This window comes from Sminthopsis crassicaudata, chromosome 2, assembly GCF_048593235.1.
Source record: "Sminthopsis crassicaudata isolate SCR6 chromosome 2, ASM4859323v1, whole genome shotgun sequence".
Classification (NCBI taxonomy): Eukaryota; Metazoa; Chordata; class Mammalia; order Dasyuromorphia; family Dasyuridae; genus Sminthopsis; species Sminthopsis crassicaudata.
In genome coordinates, this window is record NC_133618.1 from 493,977,769 (window position 1) to 493,999,209 (window position 21,441).

General features: G+C 35.9%; 1 protein-coding gene across 2 annotated transcripts; it reads left to right on the forward strand.

Annotated features, from left to right (window-relative positions):
* Positions 1-7,682: 7,682 nt before the first annotated feature.
* Positions 7,683-21,016, forward strand: ARL2BP (ARF like GTPase 2 binding protein). Of its 2 annotated transcripts, XM_074293511.1 has the most exons (7): positions 7,683-7,792; positions 8,217-8,308; positions 10,284-10,345; positions 15,264-15,370; positions 16,580-16,665; positions 16,868-16,964; positions 19,198-21,016. In XM_074293511.1, the coding sequence occupies exons 1-7, from the start codon at positions 7,790-7,792 to the stop codon at positions 19,297-19,299; spliced, it is 549 nt and encodes a 182-aa protein (XP_074149612.1). In that variant the 5' UTR covers positions 7,683-7,789; the 3' UTR covers positions 19,300-21,016. The 2 variants fall into 2 exon arrangements, with proteins under 2 accessions (XP_074149612.1, XP_074149613.1); XM_074293512.1 differs by lacking the exons at positions 7,683-7,792; positions 8,217-8,308 and adding an exon at positions 9,784-9,966.
* The last annotated feature ends 425 nt before the right edge of the window (positions 21,017-21,441 follow it).

A 21,441-nucleotide genomic window follows, 5' to 3' on the forward strand; every position in this document is an offset into this window, starting at 1 on the left:
TGAAACATAAGAAATAATTGGGGGTTTTTGAACACATAAGAGCAGTGTTGGGCAGATAAAAAATTTTGCCAAAGCCTGAAAAAATTAGTTTGTTACAAATAAAAAAAAAAAAAAATACAGTGCCTGATAAAAATAGGCTCACAAATGAATGTATTTAACAAAGTAACATTAAAAGGTGTGTACCATGTGTGTACAGGTGAGAAGGCAGGTAGGTGTCACAATGGATAGATTGCCAAGCTTGGACTCAGGAAGATTCCTTTTTCTGAATTCAGGTATGATCACTATAACTGTAGATCCTGGGCAAGTCATTTAACCCTGTTTGCCTTGGCTCCTCATGTATAAAATGAACTGGAAAAGGAAATGGCAAACAACTGCAATATCTTTGCCAAGAAAATCGCAAATGGCATCATGGTCAGACACAACTGAAAAATAACTGAACAACTTTACAAATGAGGAAACTGAGGCAGACGCTAAGTGACTTGTTCTGTACCGAATAGCTAGTAAAGGGTCTGAAGCTAGATTTTAATTCAATTCTTCTCAATTGCAGATCCAACATGATTCACTATATCACTTATAAAATTTTCAATTACATGCATTGGGTAACCCCCATGGCTAAAATGCAATCCCTCTTCAGTGCCTCTTAAAATATCCTACATTCCTTTAAAGCCCGGCTCAAGAAACAGCCTTCAACAAGAGCTCATTCCTGATTCTCCCAGCTTCTAATGCCTCTTCTCATCCCATTACTGTTATTTAATATATATTGTATAAACACAATACATATATATGTGTGTATCATTATATATTATATACACATACTTGTAATATATATAAATATATGCACACATTGTGTTTCTGATTAAAGGATAATCCCTTAAAGAAAGGGCCTATTTAATTTAGATTTTTAAAATAATACCTAACACAGTTCTGGGTACAGTAACAGATAATTATTGATTTATTTTCCACTTCAAATCATTTGCTATATTTTTTCAATTTTTTTTATAGGTCTTAACATTTGTTTTTTCATACTTCCAGTTCATACATTGTGGACTTAATACTTAAATTTGGATTCCTATAATTTTTTAACCTAGTCTCCTTGCAGTGTGTCTCTTCACCCAGAAGAGGGAGAAATTGTCTTTCAAATCACATATGAGCTTGCTCAAAGCCACTCACTTCTTTTTTAATATGCATGTTGTCCACATTGATGCATCCTTTGTTCACCAATTGAGTTCTATGGGTCAAAATTAAGCTGTACACAAGTCCATAACAAATGTTATTTTAAACTGAAGGGAGGTTTGGGTGTTGCCACATATCCTTGATCATCTTGCTGGAGACTGAAAGGACTCTTCTGATTCTAATCACTTTGTTGAACCCTACCCTTTCTCCTTTTTCTTTGGCATCTTTTTTTTTTTTTCTTCTGGCATCTTTCCCTCTCTATCTTTAATATGCACAACAAAATGAAACAAATACAAGGCTACAAGATGTCTAATAAAGATTATTGGTTAATTTTGTTAATAGCTGCTAAGTAGAGAAAGCATTTATTATGTCCTCACTATACATTGGTCCAAGCCCTATTCTTCTTCTCTTTTTTTTATAATAGCTTTTTATTTTTCAAAATACAGGTAAAGATACTTTTCAACATTCTCCGCTGCAAAACCTTAGGTTCCAAATTTGTTTCCCTCTCTTCCCCTTCTCTCTCCCCTAGACAGTAAGCAATCCAATATAGGTTAAACATGCCGTTCTTCTAAATGTATTTCCACAATTGTCATGCTGCATAAGAAAAATCATATCACCCCCAACCAAAAATTAAACTCGAAATACAAAAATTAAAAGGAGAAATCAATAAAATTGAAAGTAAAAAAACTATTGAATTAATAAATAAAACCAAGAGTTGGTTTTATGAAAAAGCCAATAAAATAGATAAACCTTTGGTAAATTTGATCAAAAAAAAAAGAAAGAGGAAAATCAAATTGATAGTCTTACAAATGAAAAGGGGGAGCTTTCCACCAATGAAGAGGAAATTAGAGAAATAATAAGGAGTTACTTTGCCCAACTTTATGCCAATAAATTTGATAACTTAAGTGAAATGGATGACTTCCTCCAAAAATATAGGCTCCCTAGATTAACAGAGGAGGAGATAAATTGCTTAAATAGTCCCATTTCAGAAAAAGAAATAGAACAAGCTATTAATCAACTCCCCAGGAAAAAATCCCCAGGGCCAGATGGATTCACATGTGAATTCTACCAAACATTTAAAGAACAATTAGCCCCAATGTTATATAAATTATTTGAAAAAATAGGGGATGAAGGAGTCCTACCAAATTCCTTTTATGACACAGACATGGTACTGATACCTAAACCTGGTAGATCGAAAACTGAGAAAGAAAATTATAGACCAATCTCCTTAATGAATATTGATGCTAAAATCTTAAATAAGATATTAGCAAAAAGACTTCAGAAAATCATCTCCAAGATAATACACTATGATCAAGTAGGATTTATTCCAGGAATGCAGGGCTGGTTTAATATTAGGAAAACTATTAATATAATTGACCATATTAATAATCAAATTAATAAGAACCATATGATCATCTCAATAGATGCAGAAAAAGCATTTGACAAAATCCAACATCCATTCCTACTAAAAACTCTTGAGAGTATAGGAATAAATGGATTATTCCTTAGAATAATCAGGAGTATATATTTAAGACCGTCAGTAAGCATAATATGCAATAGAAATAAACTGCAACCTTTCCCAGTAAGATCAGGAGTGAAACAAGGTTGCCCACTATCACCATTACTATTCAATATAGTACTAGAAACGCTAGCCTCGGCAATAAGAGCCGAGAAAGAGATTCAAGGAATTAGAGTAGGAAATGAGGAAATTAAACTATCACTTTTTGCAGATGACATGATGGTATACTTAGAGAACCCCAAAGACTCTGCTAAAAAGCTACTAGAAATAATTCAAAATTTCAGCAAAGTGGCAGGATACAAAATAAATCCACATAAATCCTCGGCATTTTTATATATCACTAACAAAATGCAACAGCAAGAGATACAAAGAGAAATTCCATTCCAAACAAATGTTGAGAGTATAAAATATTTGGGAATCCATCTACCAAAGAAAAGTCAGGAATTATATGAAAAAAATTACAAAACACTTGCCACAAAAATAAAATCAGATTTAAATAATTGGAAAGACATTCAGTGCTCTTGGATAGGCCGAGCGAATATAATAAAGATGACAATACTCCCCAAACTAATCTATTTATTTAGTGCTATACCAATCAGACTCCCAAGAAACTATTTTAATGACCTAGAAAAAATAACAACAAAATTCATATGGAAGAATAAAAGGTCAAGAATTGCAAGGGAACTAATGAAAAAAAACTCAGAGGAAGGTGGTCTAAGTGTACCTGATCTAAAGCTATATTATATAGCAGCAGTCACCAAAACCATTTGGTATTGGCTAAGAAATAGACCGGTAGATCAGTGGAACAGATTAGATACAAAGGACAAAAAAGGGTACATCTACACCAATCTAATCTTTGACAAACCCAAAGATTCCAACATTAGGGATAAAAATTCATTATTCGGAAAAAACTGTTGGGAAAACTGGAAATTAGTATGGCAGAAATTAGATATGGATCCACACTTAACACCATATACCAAGATAAGATCAAAATGGGTCCATGATTTAGGCATAAAGAGGGAGATAATAAATAGATTAGAGGAACAGAGGATAATCTACCTCTCAGACTTGTGGAGGAGGAAGGAATTTATGACCAGAGTAGAACTAGAGATCATTATTGATCACAAAATAGAAGATTTTGATTACACCAAACTAAAAAGTTTCTGTACAAATAATACTAATGCAAACAAGATTAGAAGGGAAGTAACAAATTGGGAAAATATTTTTAAAAACAAAGGTTCTGACAAAGGTCTCATTTCCAAAATATATAGAGAACTGACCATAATTTATAAGAAACCGAACCATTCTCCAATTGATAAATGGTCAAAGGATATGAACAGACAATTCTCAGAGGAAGAAATTGAAACTATATCCACTCACATGAAAGAGTGTTCCAAATCACTACTGATCAGAGAAATGCAAATTAAGACCACTCTGAGATACCACTACACACCTGTCAGATTGGCTAAGATGACAGGAACAAATAATGACAAATGTTGGAGGGGATGTGGGGAAATTGGGACACTAATACATTGCTGGTGGAGTTGTGAAAGAATCCAGCCATTCTGGAGAGCAATCTGGAATTATGCCCAAAAAGTTATCAAACTGTGCATACCCTTTGACCCAGCAGCGCTACTACTGGGATTATATCCCAAAGAAATACTAAAGAGCGGAAAGAGACATATATGTGCCAAAATGTTTGTGGCAGCTCTTTTTGTTGTAGCTAGAAACTGGAAGATGAATGGATGTCCATCAGTTGGAGAATGGTTGGGTAAATTGTGGTATATGAAAGTTATGGAATATTATTGCTCGGTAAGAAATGACCAGCAGGAGGAATACAGAGAGGATTGGAGAGACTTAAATCAACTGATGCTGAGTGAAATGAGCAGAACCAGAAGATCACTGTATACTTCAACAACAATACTGTATGAGGATGTATTCTGATGGAAGTGGAAATCTTCAACATAAAGAAGATCCAACTCACTTCCAGTTGATCAATGATGGACAGAGGTAGATACACCCAGAGAAGAAACACTGGGAGGGGAATGTAAATTGTTAGCACTACAATCTGTCTGCCCAGGTTGCATGTACCTTCGGATTCTAATGTTTATTGTGCAACAAGAAAATGATATTCACACACATGTATTGTACTTAGACTATATTGTAACACATGTAAAATGTATGGTATTGCCTGTCGTCGGGGGGGAGGGAATAGAGGGAGGGGGGGTAATTTGGAAAAATGAATACAAGGGATAATATTATAAAATATATATATATATATATATAATAAAAAAAAAAAAGAAAAATCATATCAAAAAGGAAAAAAATAAGAAAAAAAATCAAGCAAACAAGAAAAAAAAGGGTGAAAATATTGTGTTATGATCCACACTCAGTCTCTACAATCCCCTCTCTAGGTGCAGATGGCTCTCTCCATCACAAGTCTATTGGAATTGGTTTGAATCACCTCATTGTTGAAAACAGCCACATCCATCACAGTTAATCATCACATAATCTAGTTGCTGTATACAATCTGGTTTCTGGTGCTATCCACTTAGCATCAGTTCATGTAAATCTCTCCAGGCCTGTCTTAAATCATCCTACTGATTGTTTCTTACAGAACAATAATATTTCATAACATCATATACCGTAATTTATTCAGCCATTCTCCAATTGATTGGCATCCACTCAGTTTCCAGTTTGGGGCCACTACAAAGAGGGCTGCTACAAACATTTTGGCACATACAGGTCCCTTTCCCTTTAAGATCTCTTTGGGATATAAGCCCAGTAGTAACACTGCTGGGTCAAAGGGTATGCACAGTTTGAGAGCTTTTTGGACATAGTTCCAAATTGCTCTCCAAAAATAAATTAGTGTCCCAGTTTTCTGACATCCCTTTCAAGATTTATCATTATCTTTTCTTGCCATTTTAGTCAATCTGAAAGGTATGAAATGATACTTGAAAGTTGTCTTAATTTGCATTTCTCTGATCAATAGTGATTTAGAACATTTTTTCATGTGACAAGAATTGCCTTTAATTTCATCGTCTGAAAATTTTCTGTTCATATCCTTTGACATCAATTGGAGAATGGCCAAACCCTGTTCTTAGAAATGCTTTTTCAAATTTTGCAAAACTCTTAAAAGGAAAGCTGCTTCTTCTTTACCTCCTTTCTCTGCCTTTTAATCTCTCCACTTCAATCTTGCTCTTATTCTTATGCAAACACGAGAGTCCAGAGATTGGGAAAGATCTAGATTTGCATCGTAGTTTCAACTGTGCGGTGACAGTAAATGAATCAAACCCCTTTTAACCTCTCCCTTTGTAAGACGTGAATTTAGCACTTGTTTTAGCGATTCCAAGTACTAAAAACACTTCATTTTCTGCCCCCTCCATTCTTTCATATCATTGCCAGAATCTTTCTTAGCTTAAATCTATTCAGAATGTCTTGTTTTGTCTCTTTTTCCATACCATTAAGGATGTAGAGCTGAAAAGAATCACTAATTGCCTAATTTTATAAGAAATTGAAACTTAGAGAAGGGAAATCAGTCAGACTGGCGCTCAATAAGCATCTACTATGTGCCAGGTACCAAGGCACCATACTAAACCCTGGAGTTATTTAAAAAAAAAAAAAAAAAAAAAAAAAAAAAAAAAGCCCTTTCAAGGAGCTCAATTTAATGGGTGGTGAGATAACAAGAAAACATACAAATCGATATAGGGAAGGTACCAGCATTAAGAGGGAAGAGTGGGAGAGAGAGACGGAAAAAGAGAGTGAGAGAGGAAGAGAGGGGGGAGAGAGGGAAAGAAGGAGAGAAAAGGAGAGGAGACAGGAGGGGAGAAAAAAGGAAAAGGGAAGAGGGAAAAAAAGAGTAGACTGAAATCTGCCCTTTGAAATATCCAGATAGAGGGTCACTCCCGCTAAAAAACCAAACAGAACAAAAACTTAGGGGCTCTCTATAACCTACTAAAATTCTTATTCCTGACTACCACATTAAATCCCTAAAAATGCCGACACCACCTTATTTCTCTCCATTTTTTTCTACCACTTCCCTCTGTTGTCTTTGTGCCCCCCTCCTTGTCTCTGCACGGGACGCTTTCGTTCCTCCTTTTCTGCTGAATTTTTGTTCATCCTTAAAAGCTCAAATAACAGCATTTTCTCCAGAGAGCCCAGCTGCGGGTGACCCCGGGTGGGAGTTTTCTTGGCAGAGAAACTAGCGTAATTCACCATTTCCTTCTCCGGCTCATTTTACAGGGAAGGGATGGGAGGCGAGTGGAGTCAGGTGGCTTGGCCAGAGCTGCCCAGTCGGCAAGCGTCTGAGACTAGATTCCAGGAAAAACTGCCGATTCTTTACAATTGTTTGGCTGTTACTGTTACACTTAGCCACCACAAGTGGGGTTCGTCCCCTCTTACTCTCCTCCGGGTCTCTGGGGCCTGGCTTTGGGGGGAGGGGCAGAGGAGGGAGAGGAGTAAATAGCCCCGAGGGCCGGAAGACCTCCGGATTCAAACCCTTTGCCAATAAAGGGTCTTGAACAGTTGGGATCTTAATTTCTTTTGTGTCCGCCCTGGTTTTAAATGTAAGAAATAAAATACATGGGGTTACAAGGAAGCTATACTGAATTTGCGATTTAAAAAGTTGTTTTTAAGCTCGTTCCCAGCTCGAGAACTCCTAATTTAGACAAATGACAGTAACTTTGCAGGACCTGTTTCTTCATTTGTGCTTAAGTGGATAGAGTCGGGCCTAGAATCAGGATGACTCATCTTCGTGGGTTCAAATCAGGGCTCAGACACTGACTAGCGGTGAGAGACTGGGCAAGTCACTTCACCCTGTCTGCCAGTCTCCTGCTCTGTAAGTAGTTACCAAGAGCTGGACACGACCGAAATGATGCAACAAAAAAGGAAACAATCCTTTCCTCATTCGTTCATTTATTTATTTATTTCTCTTGCCCCGCCCCTTTCCTCCCTTCCTTTAGCCTCACGTTGCCCCACGTAAGGCGGGCAGACGAAGACGGCGTCTGCTGTGATAGGTTCATCAGCCTTGCCCTTTCTCCCTCCGTCAGCAAGAGCGTCGAGAAAGTATTGGAACGACGAGCGGAAAAGGCTGTCGTCATGGTAACAGAAGGCGCGGTTGGGGGTAGGGAAGAGAGAAGGGACGAATACCACGTTCGGGCGACGCTGGGGGGGGTGAAGAGGGGCGGGGTTGGGGGGGGAATCAGAGCCGTAACGGATTAAATGGGGCATCGAATCCGGTGGAGGAGCTCACGGTCGCCTCAATTGGGGTGAAAGCCGGATTTCTAATCCCGTGACTTCCGCAGGCCCGAGGCCGGTGCCGTGATTTGGGGGCAATCTTTTAGAGCCTCGGGACACTTGGAGCACCCCCAGGGTGCCAAGTGGCCCCTTGCAGGGCGCAGGCGCAGGCTGGTCCGCGAGACCTGGCCCTCCTGGGACAGGGAGGAAAGGGGTGGGTGGGATCGGGGAGGAGGATCCCGAAGCGCCGGGAGTCTCCATCCCGAGCTCAGGCCGCATCCCCGACCAGGTAGAGGTGAGGAAGGAGGCCCCAGAAGTACTGGGAGCTTCACGGTCAACTATGATGGACACTTTAGAAGAAGAAAACTTCGCGCTGGCTATGTGAGTATCCCTGGCAACAGCGCCGCCCCAAAGTCCCAACTTTTTGGAGGGGCTGAGGGTGGGGGAGGGGAAGTTGGTTCTTAGGCAGCTAGCTACCAGAGGTGTGCAAAATTTACTCTAGGGTTGTCAAAAGTTGCAATGCACCGGGGGGCCTGCGTGCTTTCAGCTACGCAAGGAGAGACAGCAAGGCGCTGGACTGGGAAGAGTAATGAATTTGGATTTGGGTTCGAGTGCTGCCTTAGTATATTACCTGGGTGACCAGTCCCTTACACTGCTTTCCGAGCAGATTTCACATCCGTAAATGGGGTGAGGAGGGAGGAAGGAGGCTGGGATCTCAGTGCTTTACCTTTTTTGAGTCCGTGAGCTATGTTTGGCGGGGCCTGGGTTTTGGGTTTTGGCTTTTTTTTGGGGGGGTGTCCTTTCTTTTTAGCCCAGGTGCCAGGCAGCCACCTAACTAGGCACTTAATAGAGGATTGTTGACTTGACCCTTTTGTGTCATGAAAGATCTGGTGAAGCCTGTGGGCCCCTTCTCAGAAAAATCTTTTTAAACGATTGAAGGAAGTACTAAATTTAGGTTTGTGGTTGGCAGAAATAAAGATGTAATTTCCTTTTTTTTCCCATCCAAGGTCAAGGGTCCCCTTGAATCTTTCTATAGACCCTTGGTCAAGAACTTAGAGTGTTGCAGAAAGATCTGGAGTCATAGGACCATGTATCTAGATCTGAAAGGGACTTCAGGGACGTCTTGGTCCTAAATCATCTCATTTTACAGATGAGAAAATGAGGCTAACGGCGTTGCCCAACCTCACAGGGTGGTCAGTGAACCTCCGATCTGGGATTTGAACTTTTGCCCTCTAATTCAAGAATCTGCTCTTTCCATTCGTTTTATGTCACTGCTTCTTGGATCAAAGGACCCAGGTTTAAATCCTGATTCTGCTCCTGATTACCTGACCTACAGCAAGTCACTTCTTTCCCTTTTGAGCCTGTTTTCTTATCTTTTAAAGTAAAAGAGTTGAACCCATGACCTGTTTTTGTACAACTGGGAGCTAAGAGTAATTTTTATATTTTTTAATTCATTAAAACTTTTTTTTTTTTTTTAATGTAAGTCGTGTAGCTAGCAGACAGCAGCCATAGTTTACTGACCCCTGGAGTAGATAATCTTCAAAGTTTCCTTCAAGCTTCTGTTCTTATAATTGGATCTAACTTGGGCAAATGAACTTTAAAAGAAAGCTCTCTTAGAAGAAGGTATCCAAAGAATAGAGCAGATTTCAGTACTATATTGGAACGCAATAGCTTTCCTCCTGCCTACTCTGTGCTTGAAGACTGAATGCCTTACACCAGCCAACCAGTGATTTGGGCAGTACAGAAGAGTATGTTGTCACGGAATTATATATGCCACCATCACAATGGGAACCAGCCTATCAAGCCAGTGATATTCAAACCTGTCATTAATTTAACCAATTACAGTTGCCTTGATAGTAACATAGGAAGAACGAATCCCCTAAAGTAAAGAGTTTGGGAAGTTCCAAGTCAACTCTTTGAATGATACTCCTAAACAGGTGGCCCACTTCAGCTGTGGCACACAGGTTTTAATGCTCCAGATAGTGGTGACCATAAGCAGATAGTTTTGTACTAGTTTTGGGGTCAGCTTCAGAGATGCGGTAAGTAGAGCGGAGAGCAGAGATTCGTTGCTTAATTAAATAGTTATGTTACCAAAAAGATGTTTGGCTCAAATCTATATTTAAAGAACTCTATAGTGACTCCTTCTATTGCTTACAGTTTCAACGTATAATATTGTATTTGTAAAACAATTTGTTCTTATAAAGATAGGACATACCTATGATTTAATTTAAATTAACATAATTTAATTTTTAAAAATCTTGTGAATATGATTTCTCATTATATATCTCTTGATGATTAGAAGTAAACCTGTTATTTGATAAATGGTCTGACCTATAATCCTGATATCAATTTTCAGTTCTTCCGCTTCTGATGCAGAATTTGATGCTGTAGTTGGATGTATAGAGGACATTATCATGGGTAAGTTTCATTTAAAAAAAGAAAAATAGATACCTCAGCTAAAACAAATGAAACTTTGTACATCAAAACTATAAATAATTCCCATTGTTAAAAAGATGATGATAAATTCTGGCATACAGAATTTATTGGCATACATTGCCAGTAGAATTAGAATTCGAATTGGAATTGAAAGAGACTTTAACCCACATCCACACACTCTGCTGAATACATGAGGATGGGTAGCACTCTCTTCTCTGCATGGACATTTCTAATAACAGAAAAGTTATTACCTCTCAAGACTGAATGCTTCCAAATCTATCTTTTCTCATCATTTTGGAAAAAAGCTTTGGGCTGAGGAGAGTAATAAGATTGTCGTTTTAGCCCAGCTTTGCCATTTTGACAAAGATATTTATTCTGTGTGTCTTATTTCCTTTCTGTAAAAAGAGGAAGACTGGATTTGATGATTTCTAAGGTATATTAAAACTTTAAGATTCTATTTTAATTAGAGTTTTGGAATACAACCATGCTTTTAGCATTGCCTTCCTTAGATCCCATGACCTCTAAGATGACATAGTTTTTGCCCAATGTTCCTCCTGCTTTTGCTTCCCAAAGCAGTTCCTTGTTAGTCAAGATAAGGTCTAGAAAAGGGATTCCTAACTTTTTCTCCTCTAGCCTTCTGATGAAGTCTGTGGAGCTCTCTTCAGAGTAATATTTTAAATACATTAAAAACGCATGGGACTTCAAAGAAAACCAATTATATTCAAGTACAGATATCATCTTATTAAAAGTTCCACATTCAGACTCCATGAAGTGTCCCTGCAGGGGAATAGATTAGCAATCAGATCAGCTGGACTCCAGTGGGTCCACATTAAGAAGACAAATCAAGAACATATCACTAGCTGAACTATTAGCAGATTGGAACTCTAGGCTGTTAAAGTCCCCCATCTTTGCTTGTCTCTGGAGCAATTCTGTGAACATCTCTTTACCTTGAGATGGTGCGTAGTAAAAGAAACACTGTACTTGAAATCATAAAACATAGTTTCAAAATCTGACTCTTTGGCTTCCTAGCCAGAGCATTGTGAGCAAGTCACTTCAGATCTCTGAGGCTTGGCTTTCCTCATTTGTAAAAAAAGAAAATTAATACTTGTCTCAAAAATGATACTCTGAGTCTTCACAGGGTTGCTGTGAGGGAAATGCTTTGTAAATCTTAGAGTATTATATAAATATGAGTTAGTATTATTGAAATTATTCTGAAACTATCTTGATATTTGCGGTTTATTCTCACAGTATTCAATTTTGTTTTCACTTAAATGCTTTTCCTGTGCTTCAGTGCTCAGGTTTGAGAATGTCTATTCTTGGAAATAACTTTCTTGCATATGATGGTTATCCTTTCATGATATTCTTTTTCTTTCAAATGATTATACCTTGCCACTGTTCTCCTGCTAAATTAAGACTGCAAAGTCATTCAATTTTAGTGTGAGAACTATACCTGAGCTTGAGGTAAATTTAATGATTCTATGATTGGACACTTTATTTACTTAGACTGAAATTTTCACTGTAGCCAATGTTCACTTAAGTGACTTCTTTCCACAGGGTGGCAACATTCATTCATATAAAGTTTAGTACAGAACTGCACTGATTATCTGAATAATTCCAGTCACAATCGCAGATGATTTAAATTATTAGTGATAATTGTTCTAGGTCTCCATTTTTAACTTGATAGTACAAATGCCCTAACTTGTATCAGTCATTCAGATTTTCATGAATTTAATGACCTTAACTTTGAGAGAAATTGGATTAGACCTAGATAAAATCAGGATCAAAATTTAAATAAAAGTGGAAAATCTTAGGAACAAATCTGCAATTGAAAATTTCATTAGAAATAGCCAAGTGGCACAGTAATTAAAAATAGAAAAGAAGTCAAAAAGACTTGACTCTGAATGTTACCTCAGACTACAATACCTTTGTAACATGGGCTAAATCACTTGGTTTTTCTGTGTCTCAGTTTCCTCATTTCAAACCATTCTCCAATTCATAAATGGTCAAAGGATATAAATAGAAAATTTTCTGATGAAAAAATTAAAACCATTTATAGTCATATGAAAAAATACTCAACCATTATTGATCAGAGAAATGCAAATTAAGATAACTCAGAGGTATCACTACACAACTCTCAGACTGGCTAAAATGACAGGAAAAGATGATGATAAATCTTGAAAGGGATGCCAGAAAATTGGTACACAGATACATTGTTGGTGGAATTGTGAAATAATTCAACCATTCTGAAGAGCAATTTGGAATTATGCCAAAAGGCCTATCAAACTCTGCATACCCTTTGATTCAGCAGTTTTCTACTGGGTCTATGTCTCAAAGACACAGATTTAATAATAAATAATTATAATAATAATAAAAAATAATTAAAAGGGGAAAAGGATTCACATGTGCAAAAATGTTTGTAACAGCCTTTTTTTATAGTGGCAAGGAACTGGAAACTGAGTGGATGCCCATCAGTTGGGGAATGGCTAAATAATTTGTGGTATATGGATGTTACAAAATAGTATTATTCTATAAGAAATGATCAGCAGGATGATTTCAGAGAGGCCTGGAGAGACTTACATGAACTGATGCTAAGTGAAGTAAGCAGAACCAAGAAAGCATTGTACACGACAACCAGATTATGTAATGATCAACTGTGATGGACATAGCTCTTTACAATGGTAAGATGATTCAAGCCAATTCCAAAAGACTTCTGATGGAGAAAGCCATCTGCACCCACAGAGGGGATTGAGGTGGATCATAACGTATTTTCACTTTTTTCATTATTTGCTTGCCATTTTTTCTCATTTTATTTCCTTTTTGGTTTGATTTTTCTTGTGCAGCATGATAATTGTGGAAATATTTATAGAAGAATTGCATATTTTAACATATTTAACATATATTGGATTACTTGCCATCTAGGGAAAGGGATGGGCATGAAAGAAAAAATTTTGGAACAAAAGGTTTTGCAAGGGTAAATGTTGAAAATTATCTATGCATGTGTTTTGGAAATAAAAAACTTTAATTAAAAAAAAGGGGAGAAAATAATTTAGCTAGGATGTTTCTACCTCCCCCCCCAAAAAAAATAAAAGAATTGTATTTGATGGCCATTAAGGTACCTCTAGCAGTAAATCCATAATCCTGTGGCACTGGGTATTCCAGTGCCTTAGTGGATTTTTCTTTTTTGGATGGAGTTCTTTTCAGAACATTTTATTTACTATTAAAAACAGGGAGAGCTCAAAACTAAGCTTCAGATTTCAGTAATTTTTTTCTCAGATGAAATTAGCACAATTGGTACTTTTGCATATTAATAGATTTTTTTTCTTAAAAAAACATCTATAATTGGTATGCCATGGAAGTGGCATTAATTATGAGCAGACTTTTACTCTGCTGAGTTTCCTGTAGATTTTTGGGCTTCTTTTCCTATAGATGTGCTTATGAGATATCAACTGTGAAGCTTGCCTTTTATTGTTTTTAATTTTTAACAATAGCTTTTTATTTTTAAAATAAAAAAGTTAGCTTTCAACATAACCCCCTTGCAAAACCTTGTGTTCAAAAATTTTCTCATTTTCTCCCATCCCCTTCCCCCAGACAGCAAGTAATCTAGTATAAGTTAAACATGTGCAATTCTTCCAAACATATCTCTACATTTGTCATGCTGCACCAAAAAAAAAAAAAAAAAAAAAAAAAAAAAAAAAAAAGATCAAAACAAAAACGGTAAAAGTACTATGTTGTGATCCATACTCAGTCCCCATAGGCCTCTTTCTGGGTGCAAATGGCTCTCTCCATCATGAGTCTGTTGGAATTGCCTTGAATCACCTCATTGTTGAAAATTACCAAATCCATCAGAGTTGATCATCACACAATCTTGTTGCTCCTGATTCTACTCACTTCACTCAGCATCAGTTCATGTAAGTCTCTCCAGGCCTTATTTTTTTATTATTGTTTATTTGCAAGACATATGTGGATAATTTTTCAGCATTGACCCTTGCAAAATCTTCTGTTCCAACTTTTCCCTTCCTTCCCCTACTCTCTCCTCTAGATGGCAGGTAGTCAGTCCAATACATGTTAAATATATTAAAGTCATATACTATAATTTATTAAGCCATTCTCCAACTGATGGGCAGATGCTCAATTTTCAGTTCCTTGCCATTACTTTAAAAAAAAAAAAAAAAAAAAAAAAGGCTGCTACAATCATTTTTATACATATGTGGGTCCTTTTCCTTTTTTTATGATCTTTTGATATGGCTATGATAGGTTCAATAGAAATACTGCTGGATCAAAAGGTATGCACAGTTTGATAGCCCCTTTATTTTTAAAAGTGGAATATGAATTAATTGGTAAAACTTTAAATTCCCTCTTGAAGAGTTTTCTAACAAAGATCTTTTATTTAGACAATAGGATGAATGACAAAACTAGAATGTATGCCAATTAATTCCCTCAAAGAGAAAGGAAGACTTAAGAGGATTTCCTAGGCCTTCCTGTAATTTTGTATGTATTTAAACTGCACTGTATTTGCTCATTAAGATACTAATATGCTATTAAACTTAATCATATTGCCCAATTCAAACAGCCGCCAGTTTTCTTCTCTCTTGGGATTTGCCATCAAGGAAGTAGTTTGTAAACACAGAAACCACCAGTTTTAGGATTTTACCTGTAGAGTTTTTTTTTATTTTTTTCTAATTTTACATATGCTAACCTAGCTTTGCATCAAAATTACTTTTGGTATCTATTAATCTTTTTTTTTATTCCCTGGGGGAATTCACTGTTTATAGAGTTTTAAAGCAAACTTAAATTTTAGAGTAAGTTATAATTGGTAAAATTGTTTAGGTAATTGACAGTTGCTATCTTTTAACTGGATTCATTTTATCCTTTTATAATGACCTTGTTGGCTTCACTTCAGATGGCGAGTTCCAATTATTACAGAGAAACTTCATGGAAAAGTACTACCAAGAGTTTGAAGACACAGAAGAAAACAAACTCATCTATACTCCTATTTTTAATGAATATGTAAGTTTGTTTCCTTTTTTTCCCTTTCTCCAAGAGATTAAGGATCCTTTGAATTTAGATCTAGGAGCAAATGATGTCAACAGTATTTCATGTCTTTTTAAAAATAAGTTTTATTAGTCCTTTGTTTTTACATTATCTAGTCCCATTGTATTTCTCCCTTTACATTCTTCTAGAGAATCATTCTTTATAATAAAATATTAAGAAAGAAACACCATATTGAAAAAAGCTGCTCTTTCATTCAGTATCTCAAATCCATGAATCTTCTATTTCTGGAGGAATAGTGTATGTACTCCATGTCTTTTACAATATAATTGTACTTTGATAAGCAGGCAAGTATTGTGTTCCAACTCCAGCTGAGTTTCTCTTTCATCTCCTATTAATCATTCTTCTTACTCCAATTTTCTTCTTTCCAAAAGCCTTTCATCAAAATTTCTGGTCAAGTTCATCAGTTTCTTATTTTAAAATACAATGTTGGTATAGAATATCCTCCCACCATGATCCTGTCTCAGATACCATGTACACAGGTCCAAGTGAGAATAATAATAGCACCTTTTATTTTTCCAAATTCTTTTCATTGCTTTCATTTTATTAAACTTGCAATAAATTATTTTAATTATATAACAATCCTTTAAATATGGATAGTTAGCATAGTTCCATTTTACCAATTTGAAAATTAAGACATAAACATTTTTAAACTTTACCTAATATCACTCAGAAAGTTGGTGGTAGGGTAGGGAACTCTGTTCCAAGTCTCTTAATTTCTACTCCAAGGTTCATTTTTCTGATTCTAATGCTTCCCATGATTTCAATAAGATAGTTAGCTTAATATAGAATAGGGTTTAGCCTCAGGGACTTAATTTTTTTAATACAGAAGCTAGAAATGAAATAGCCAATTAAATAAATTTGGAAGGCTTTATCAAGATATTTATATAATTCTACCCTATGATACATATCCAGGATACATAATTACAAAGACATGCAAACCTTTAGGAGTAATGATGCTTACCTTTGCATTATGTATAAGTTGTTAATGAACAAAGAAATGCTCTTTCTGAATGAACGTTTCTTCTTTTTTTGGGGGGGGGGGCTGAGGCAATTAGGGTTAAGTGACTTGTCCAGGGTCACACAGCTAGGAAGTGTTAAGTGTCTTAGGTCTTAATGAACATTTCTTATCTTTATAATTAACCAGGAGACTTTTAAATCTTTTAGATCTCTTTGGTCGAAAAATATATTGAAGAACAGCTGCTTGAAAGGATTCCTGGGTTTAACATGGCCACTTTCACTACAACATTACAGTAAGTGAAGCTGAAATGTAGTCCTCTCTTCTCTTATCTTCTACTTTACATGCTTTAGGGCTGAAAGAACTAGAGTACTGGAGAATGTCTTTGTGGTGGGGTAAAGGTACCTTTTAGGATGCTGAAAAGTAGTCTGAGGAAGACTTTAAAATTTAATATGTTTCATTTCCAGTTCTAAAATTGATAACCTTTCCATTAATAGACAACATAAGGATGAAGTAGCAGGTGATATATTTGACATGCTGCTCACATTTACGGATTTCCTGGCTTTCAAAGAAATGTTTTTGGACTACAGAGCTGTAAGTAGCTTTTATCTTCTAAGTAGCTCTTCTGCACCTGTCAGAATATGGTTCACTTTAACACATTAAGCACCTATTGAATGTAAAATACTCTGCCAGGCTCTGGAGATAATAAAGATGAAAAATTGTCCCTGCCCTTAGGAAGCTAGCCTTGTGCTTGGGAATACAATACCTGAACTAAGTGAAAGCAAGATAATTTGAAGAGGAAATGAAAAGCACACACAACAAACCCTGAATAAGGTCTCCACTGTGGACCTATCATGTAAAAGCACTGTGTTTTCCATCCCATATGCTGATCTAGTGTGGCTACTGTGTGCAGTTAGTGATGTTATTTTGCAGTCAGTGACCCACCAGATCTGTCTGTTACTAGATCGCTTATTTTTTTTCAGTGATAATGCATATGAATGCAAACCTAAAAAATGACCATATTTTTCCCCTTGCACTGGATTTTCCTGGGTGTTCATATCTGAGATATGCTTTATGGTTTTTTTTTTGTTTTGTTTTTTGATAAACTTAGATGACATTTAATTTTCCTTTAATATAACACAAAATATTCCATAAGTTACATTCCTTTAAGAAAACTGATTACATTAAAATTCTCTTCTCCAATCTACACTGAAGATGTTTCGACTTTAGTTTCAATAACCAATAAAACAGCAGCTGGGTTCCACAAACACTTGTATCAATTTTTCTTAGATCATTTTGAAACCATTAAGAACCTTATTTCATACAGGCATATGCATCTAATACCAGATGGATGACTAGGCCAAATACTTATTTCCCTAATGACTATACATTTTCAGATCGAGAACAGTGAGGGTATTACATATTGCATTTTGCTTATGGCTTTTAAGCCGACTACTTGCTCTGAATATAAAAGTAGGAACATTAAAAAAAAAAAAAAAAAAAAAAAAAAAAAACATCTTTAGCTGTTTGACTTCAGGTATGAATCACAAAAGAAGATAACACATGTCATAACAATCCCACCCTATTGCCAGACTCCAGAAAAGGGGGACATCATTCCTATAGAAAGGAGTGTAATTGGGAAATCAAGTTAGAAGGATCTAACCTCATGTACAGTTCAAAAGCCATCATTCAAACTACTTTTTCCTAAATGCAAACAAATCTCCACCTGCGCCTTTTGAGAAGTTTTGTGACATTTCTTTGTGATGGTGAGTTTTTTTCACTTATATACTTGGATGGCATGGAAAAAACATTAGTTATAATCCCAAGAAATTTTCTCTCAAATAGCCAAATCCCAAATCAGAGGCTTCAGAGCTTTTTAAAAAAAAAAAAAAAAAGAAAGAAAGAAAAAAGCCTTACAAATCATTGTGCATAATCTAAACTTTCCAAGGCTGACATTGGAGATGAGATATAATAGGGCAGGTATTATCATACCATGCTTCCTTTTCACGTGCAGAGGAATTTTTAGAGAAGGGATTTAATTTCTCTAGTGCCAGTGGAGAGGATGAATGACCTGCAGGGCACAGAGTGAAAACTAGCTGTAGGAAAATTAGAGGTTTCACTAGCAAAACAACCAATACTATCAAGTTAAAATCTTGCTTTTGGCATTTTGAGAAAGCTATAGCTCATATTGGTTAAACAGTGGATATATACTAAACTGTTAATCACTTTTAGAGAACTTGCAGTTGATCAAAAATAAAAATATCTAACAAATATCTCTTGCAAGTTCTTTACATTGTTAAATAGTAGAACCTTTGAAACATAAGCTATCTCTTTAAATGACAGAAGCAATTTAAAAATGAAGAAATTTCACTTACTAAAATTCAGAACATAGGGGGTAGCTAAATAATTTTGGACAAAACTTCACAAAACAAAACTCATAGCATATGACCAGCAGAGCTGACAGAAATTTAAAACCTATATGCTTTGTTTTTTAGGGAAAAAAATATATATTTTTATTTTTGAAGAATCTTACCAGGGCTAATCTTGAGCAAAATTGTAATATGGAAAGTTTTTCTTTACTTTCGGGGTTTTCAGCATATGTCTCGAAGAGTACAGACGCTTAGCTACTTTTCCTCTTGGCAAAGGCAACATCCATCGGTTTCATTTACTTTAAGCTGTTAAGAGGAGAGATATCTTAACTTTCCCAAGGAATTTAGAATCTAGAGTTAGAAAGGACTTCCCTGTTGATGTTTTTTTGTTTTGTTTTGTTTTGTTTTAAGAGTTTTGAATCTTTTGTCACTTTAAAGCATTTCTTTTTCTCCTAAAGGAAAAAGAAGGCCGAAGTCTGGACTTAAGCAGTGGTTTAGTGGTGACATCATTATGCAAGTCATCTTCCATACCTGCTTCTCAGAACAATTTACGACATTAGTTCACATTCTCTGGATAAGAGTTTATCATCTTGGACATTCCAAACGTGAAAGATGGTGAGTGATCACAGCGTGATGGACAACATGCTCAGTGATTGGGGAATACAGCTGGAAAAGACTGACCTTGTTCTGGTGCTTTTAATTAATGTTAAGTGTAGAGTGATCATAAAGAACTCTGCTGGAATACTGGCTTCTCACGAAATATCCCCATTAGCCCTGGTACACTGGCCAAAGTGGCCTCAACTCCCTGGTGCTTCTGACAGGGTAGGGAAAAGAGGATTCTCTCTATGTGTTTGTCTGTGTCTTGTGTGTCTATGTGTGTATACATACATTTTGGGATGAAATTATATTGGCCATTTCAGTTATTGCTCCTTTTCAATATATGTTGTATAAGGTTGGAAGGAGGGAAGGAACCTAGGATAGATGTGTTAGCTGCACATGTTTCTCTTAAATCAAAATATTATAACTTCTGTTTTTTATCCCAAACATGGACAGGTTTTTCACACACATCTTTATGGTAATACAAGGCTTTGTGATACAAGTCTTTTCCCTGGTACACATTTCAACCCCATGTTTTATGGTGTCTTTTTAGACAGTGTGTATTCATCTAGGGACAATTATTCAAACCCAGCTCATTTTCGTAAAGATTTATGAAGTTGTTTTAACTTTCTCTCTACTATATTAGGAACATTGGGGAGCACAGGATTTGGCTGGAAATTTTCCCCTAAATTAAAATGTTGTTTTCCTAGAAGTAAAATATAAAAATTTATAGTTTTAGGTTTGTAAAAATTTTGTGACCTCAGCATGTGCTGAGCCACATAGCAGCAGTCTCATCATGTCTAGCCAAAACACTCTTTGAGAATCTGCTGACAGTGTATATTTTAGCAGCAAATTCTAAGATCTTATGAATTTGGTTTGGGCATTTCCATGAATGTCCAGTTAGGAAGAAGGCTAAGTATTATAAAGCTTTTTAGGTTTAAAGTATTCTTGGGTGAAAAATTATCTTATATTGTTATTTCATTTTGTCAGAAACCCTACAAGTTACATACAGAAGTGTAATTTATATTGGAAAGGAGGATTGAAACATGTGCTTTTTTCATAATTCTCCTATGGTTAATGTAAATTTGATCAGTTTTTCCTACAAAAAAAGAATATGTCATAAATTTGTTTATATTCTCTCTCCTCTTACAACTTCTCCTCCCAAGATGGTGTTCTATTAGTCCATATGAGTAAGAGGAGGAAGTGGGCAAAACCTTGAATTATCTGTTTTTTTCAGTGTAGGAAAATAGTCAATTTCTCTAAAAAGCAAGAGCTTTGAATTATCATTTCTATTTTTTTTTTTTTTTTTAGTTTGGGAAAATGTTCAGTGTCTCTAATAAGTCAAGGTACTTATAAGAAAATGTATATGTCATAACACTTTGGAGAAAAGACATAGATGGCTATCTGACTTTCTTTAAATTGAAAATAAGATTATTGAATTTTAATTTGACTATTCCAGTTTTAAGGCATGAACAGAAAATTGTATCTTTTTAAATATATATATGTGTATATATACAAATATACATATACACATGTCATGTGTTGAGAAACATGGATTGGTTGGGTTTTTTGTGTTTTATTTTGTTTTGTTTTGTTTTGTTTTTTTTTACAATAAGTGTAATCTGACACACTTCACCAGAACATCAGATACTCAAATATTAAAGATCATTCTTTCTTTAACTCTGTCCTCAGGTGACTCCTTTTTTGGGGTTTAAAGGTAAACTAAATAATACAATTGTGAAAGTTATTAATTTGTTCAGGAGGCATATTTCCCCTGAACCTTGTCAGAATAATCTTGTTATGAGTAGGGATACCTAATGCCTCAGTCTTCAAAAAGTACTTGCTTTTTTTTTTTTTTTTTTTTTTTTTTTTTTTTTTTTTTGAGGCAATTGGAGTTAGGTGATTTTCCCAGGGTCACACAGCTAGGAAATGTTGTGTCTGAGGTCAAATTTGAACTGGTGTCCTCCTGACTTCAGGGCTGGTACTCTATTTACTGCGCTACCTAGCTACCCCCCAATACTTGCTTTTTAAAAAATAATTATCAGATTTAGAAATCTTAGCTGGACAAGTCTGGTGCTGACTTGGATATAAATCAGCCTATAAGT

What these genes read in the sequence shown, in the direction of transcription:
- ARL2BP (XM_074293511.1), top strand. An exon ending in TATAGAGGACATTATCATGG is followed by an intron (nt 10,346 to 15,263) that starts GTAAGTTTCATT and finishes GCTTCACTTCAG; the next exon opens with ATGGCGAGTTCCAATTATTA. An exon ending in CTCCTATTTTTAATGAATAT is followed by an intron (nt 15,371 to 16,579) that starts GTAAGTTTGTTT and finishes TAAATCTTTTAG; the next exon opens with ATCTCTTTGGTCGAAAAATA.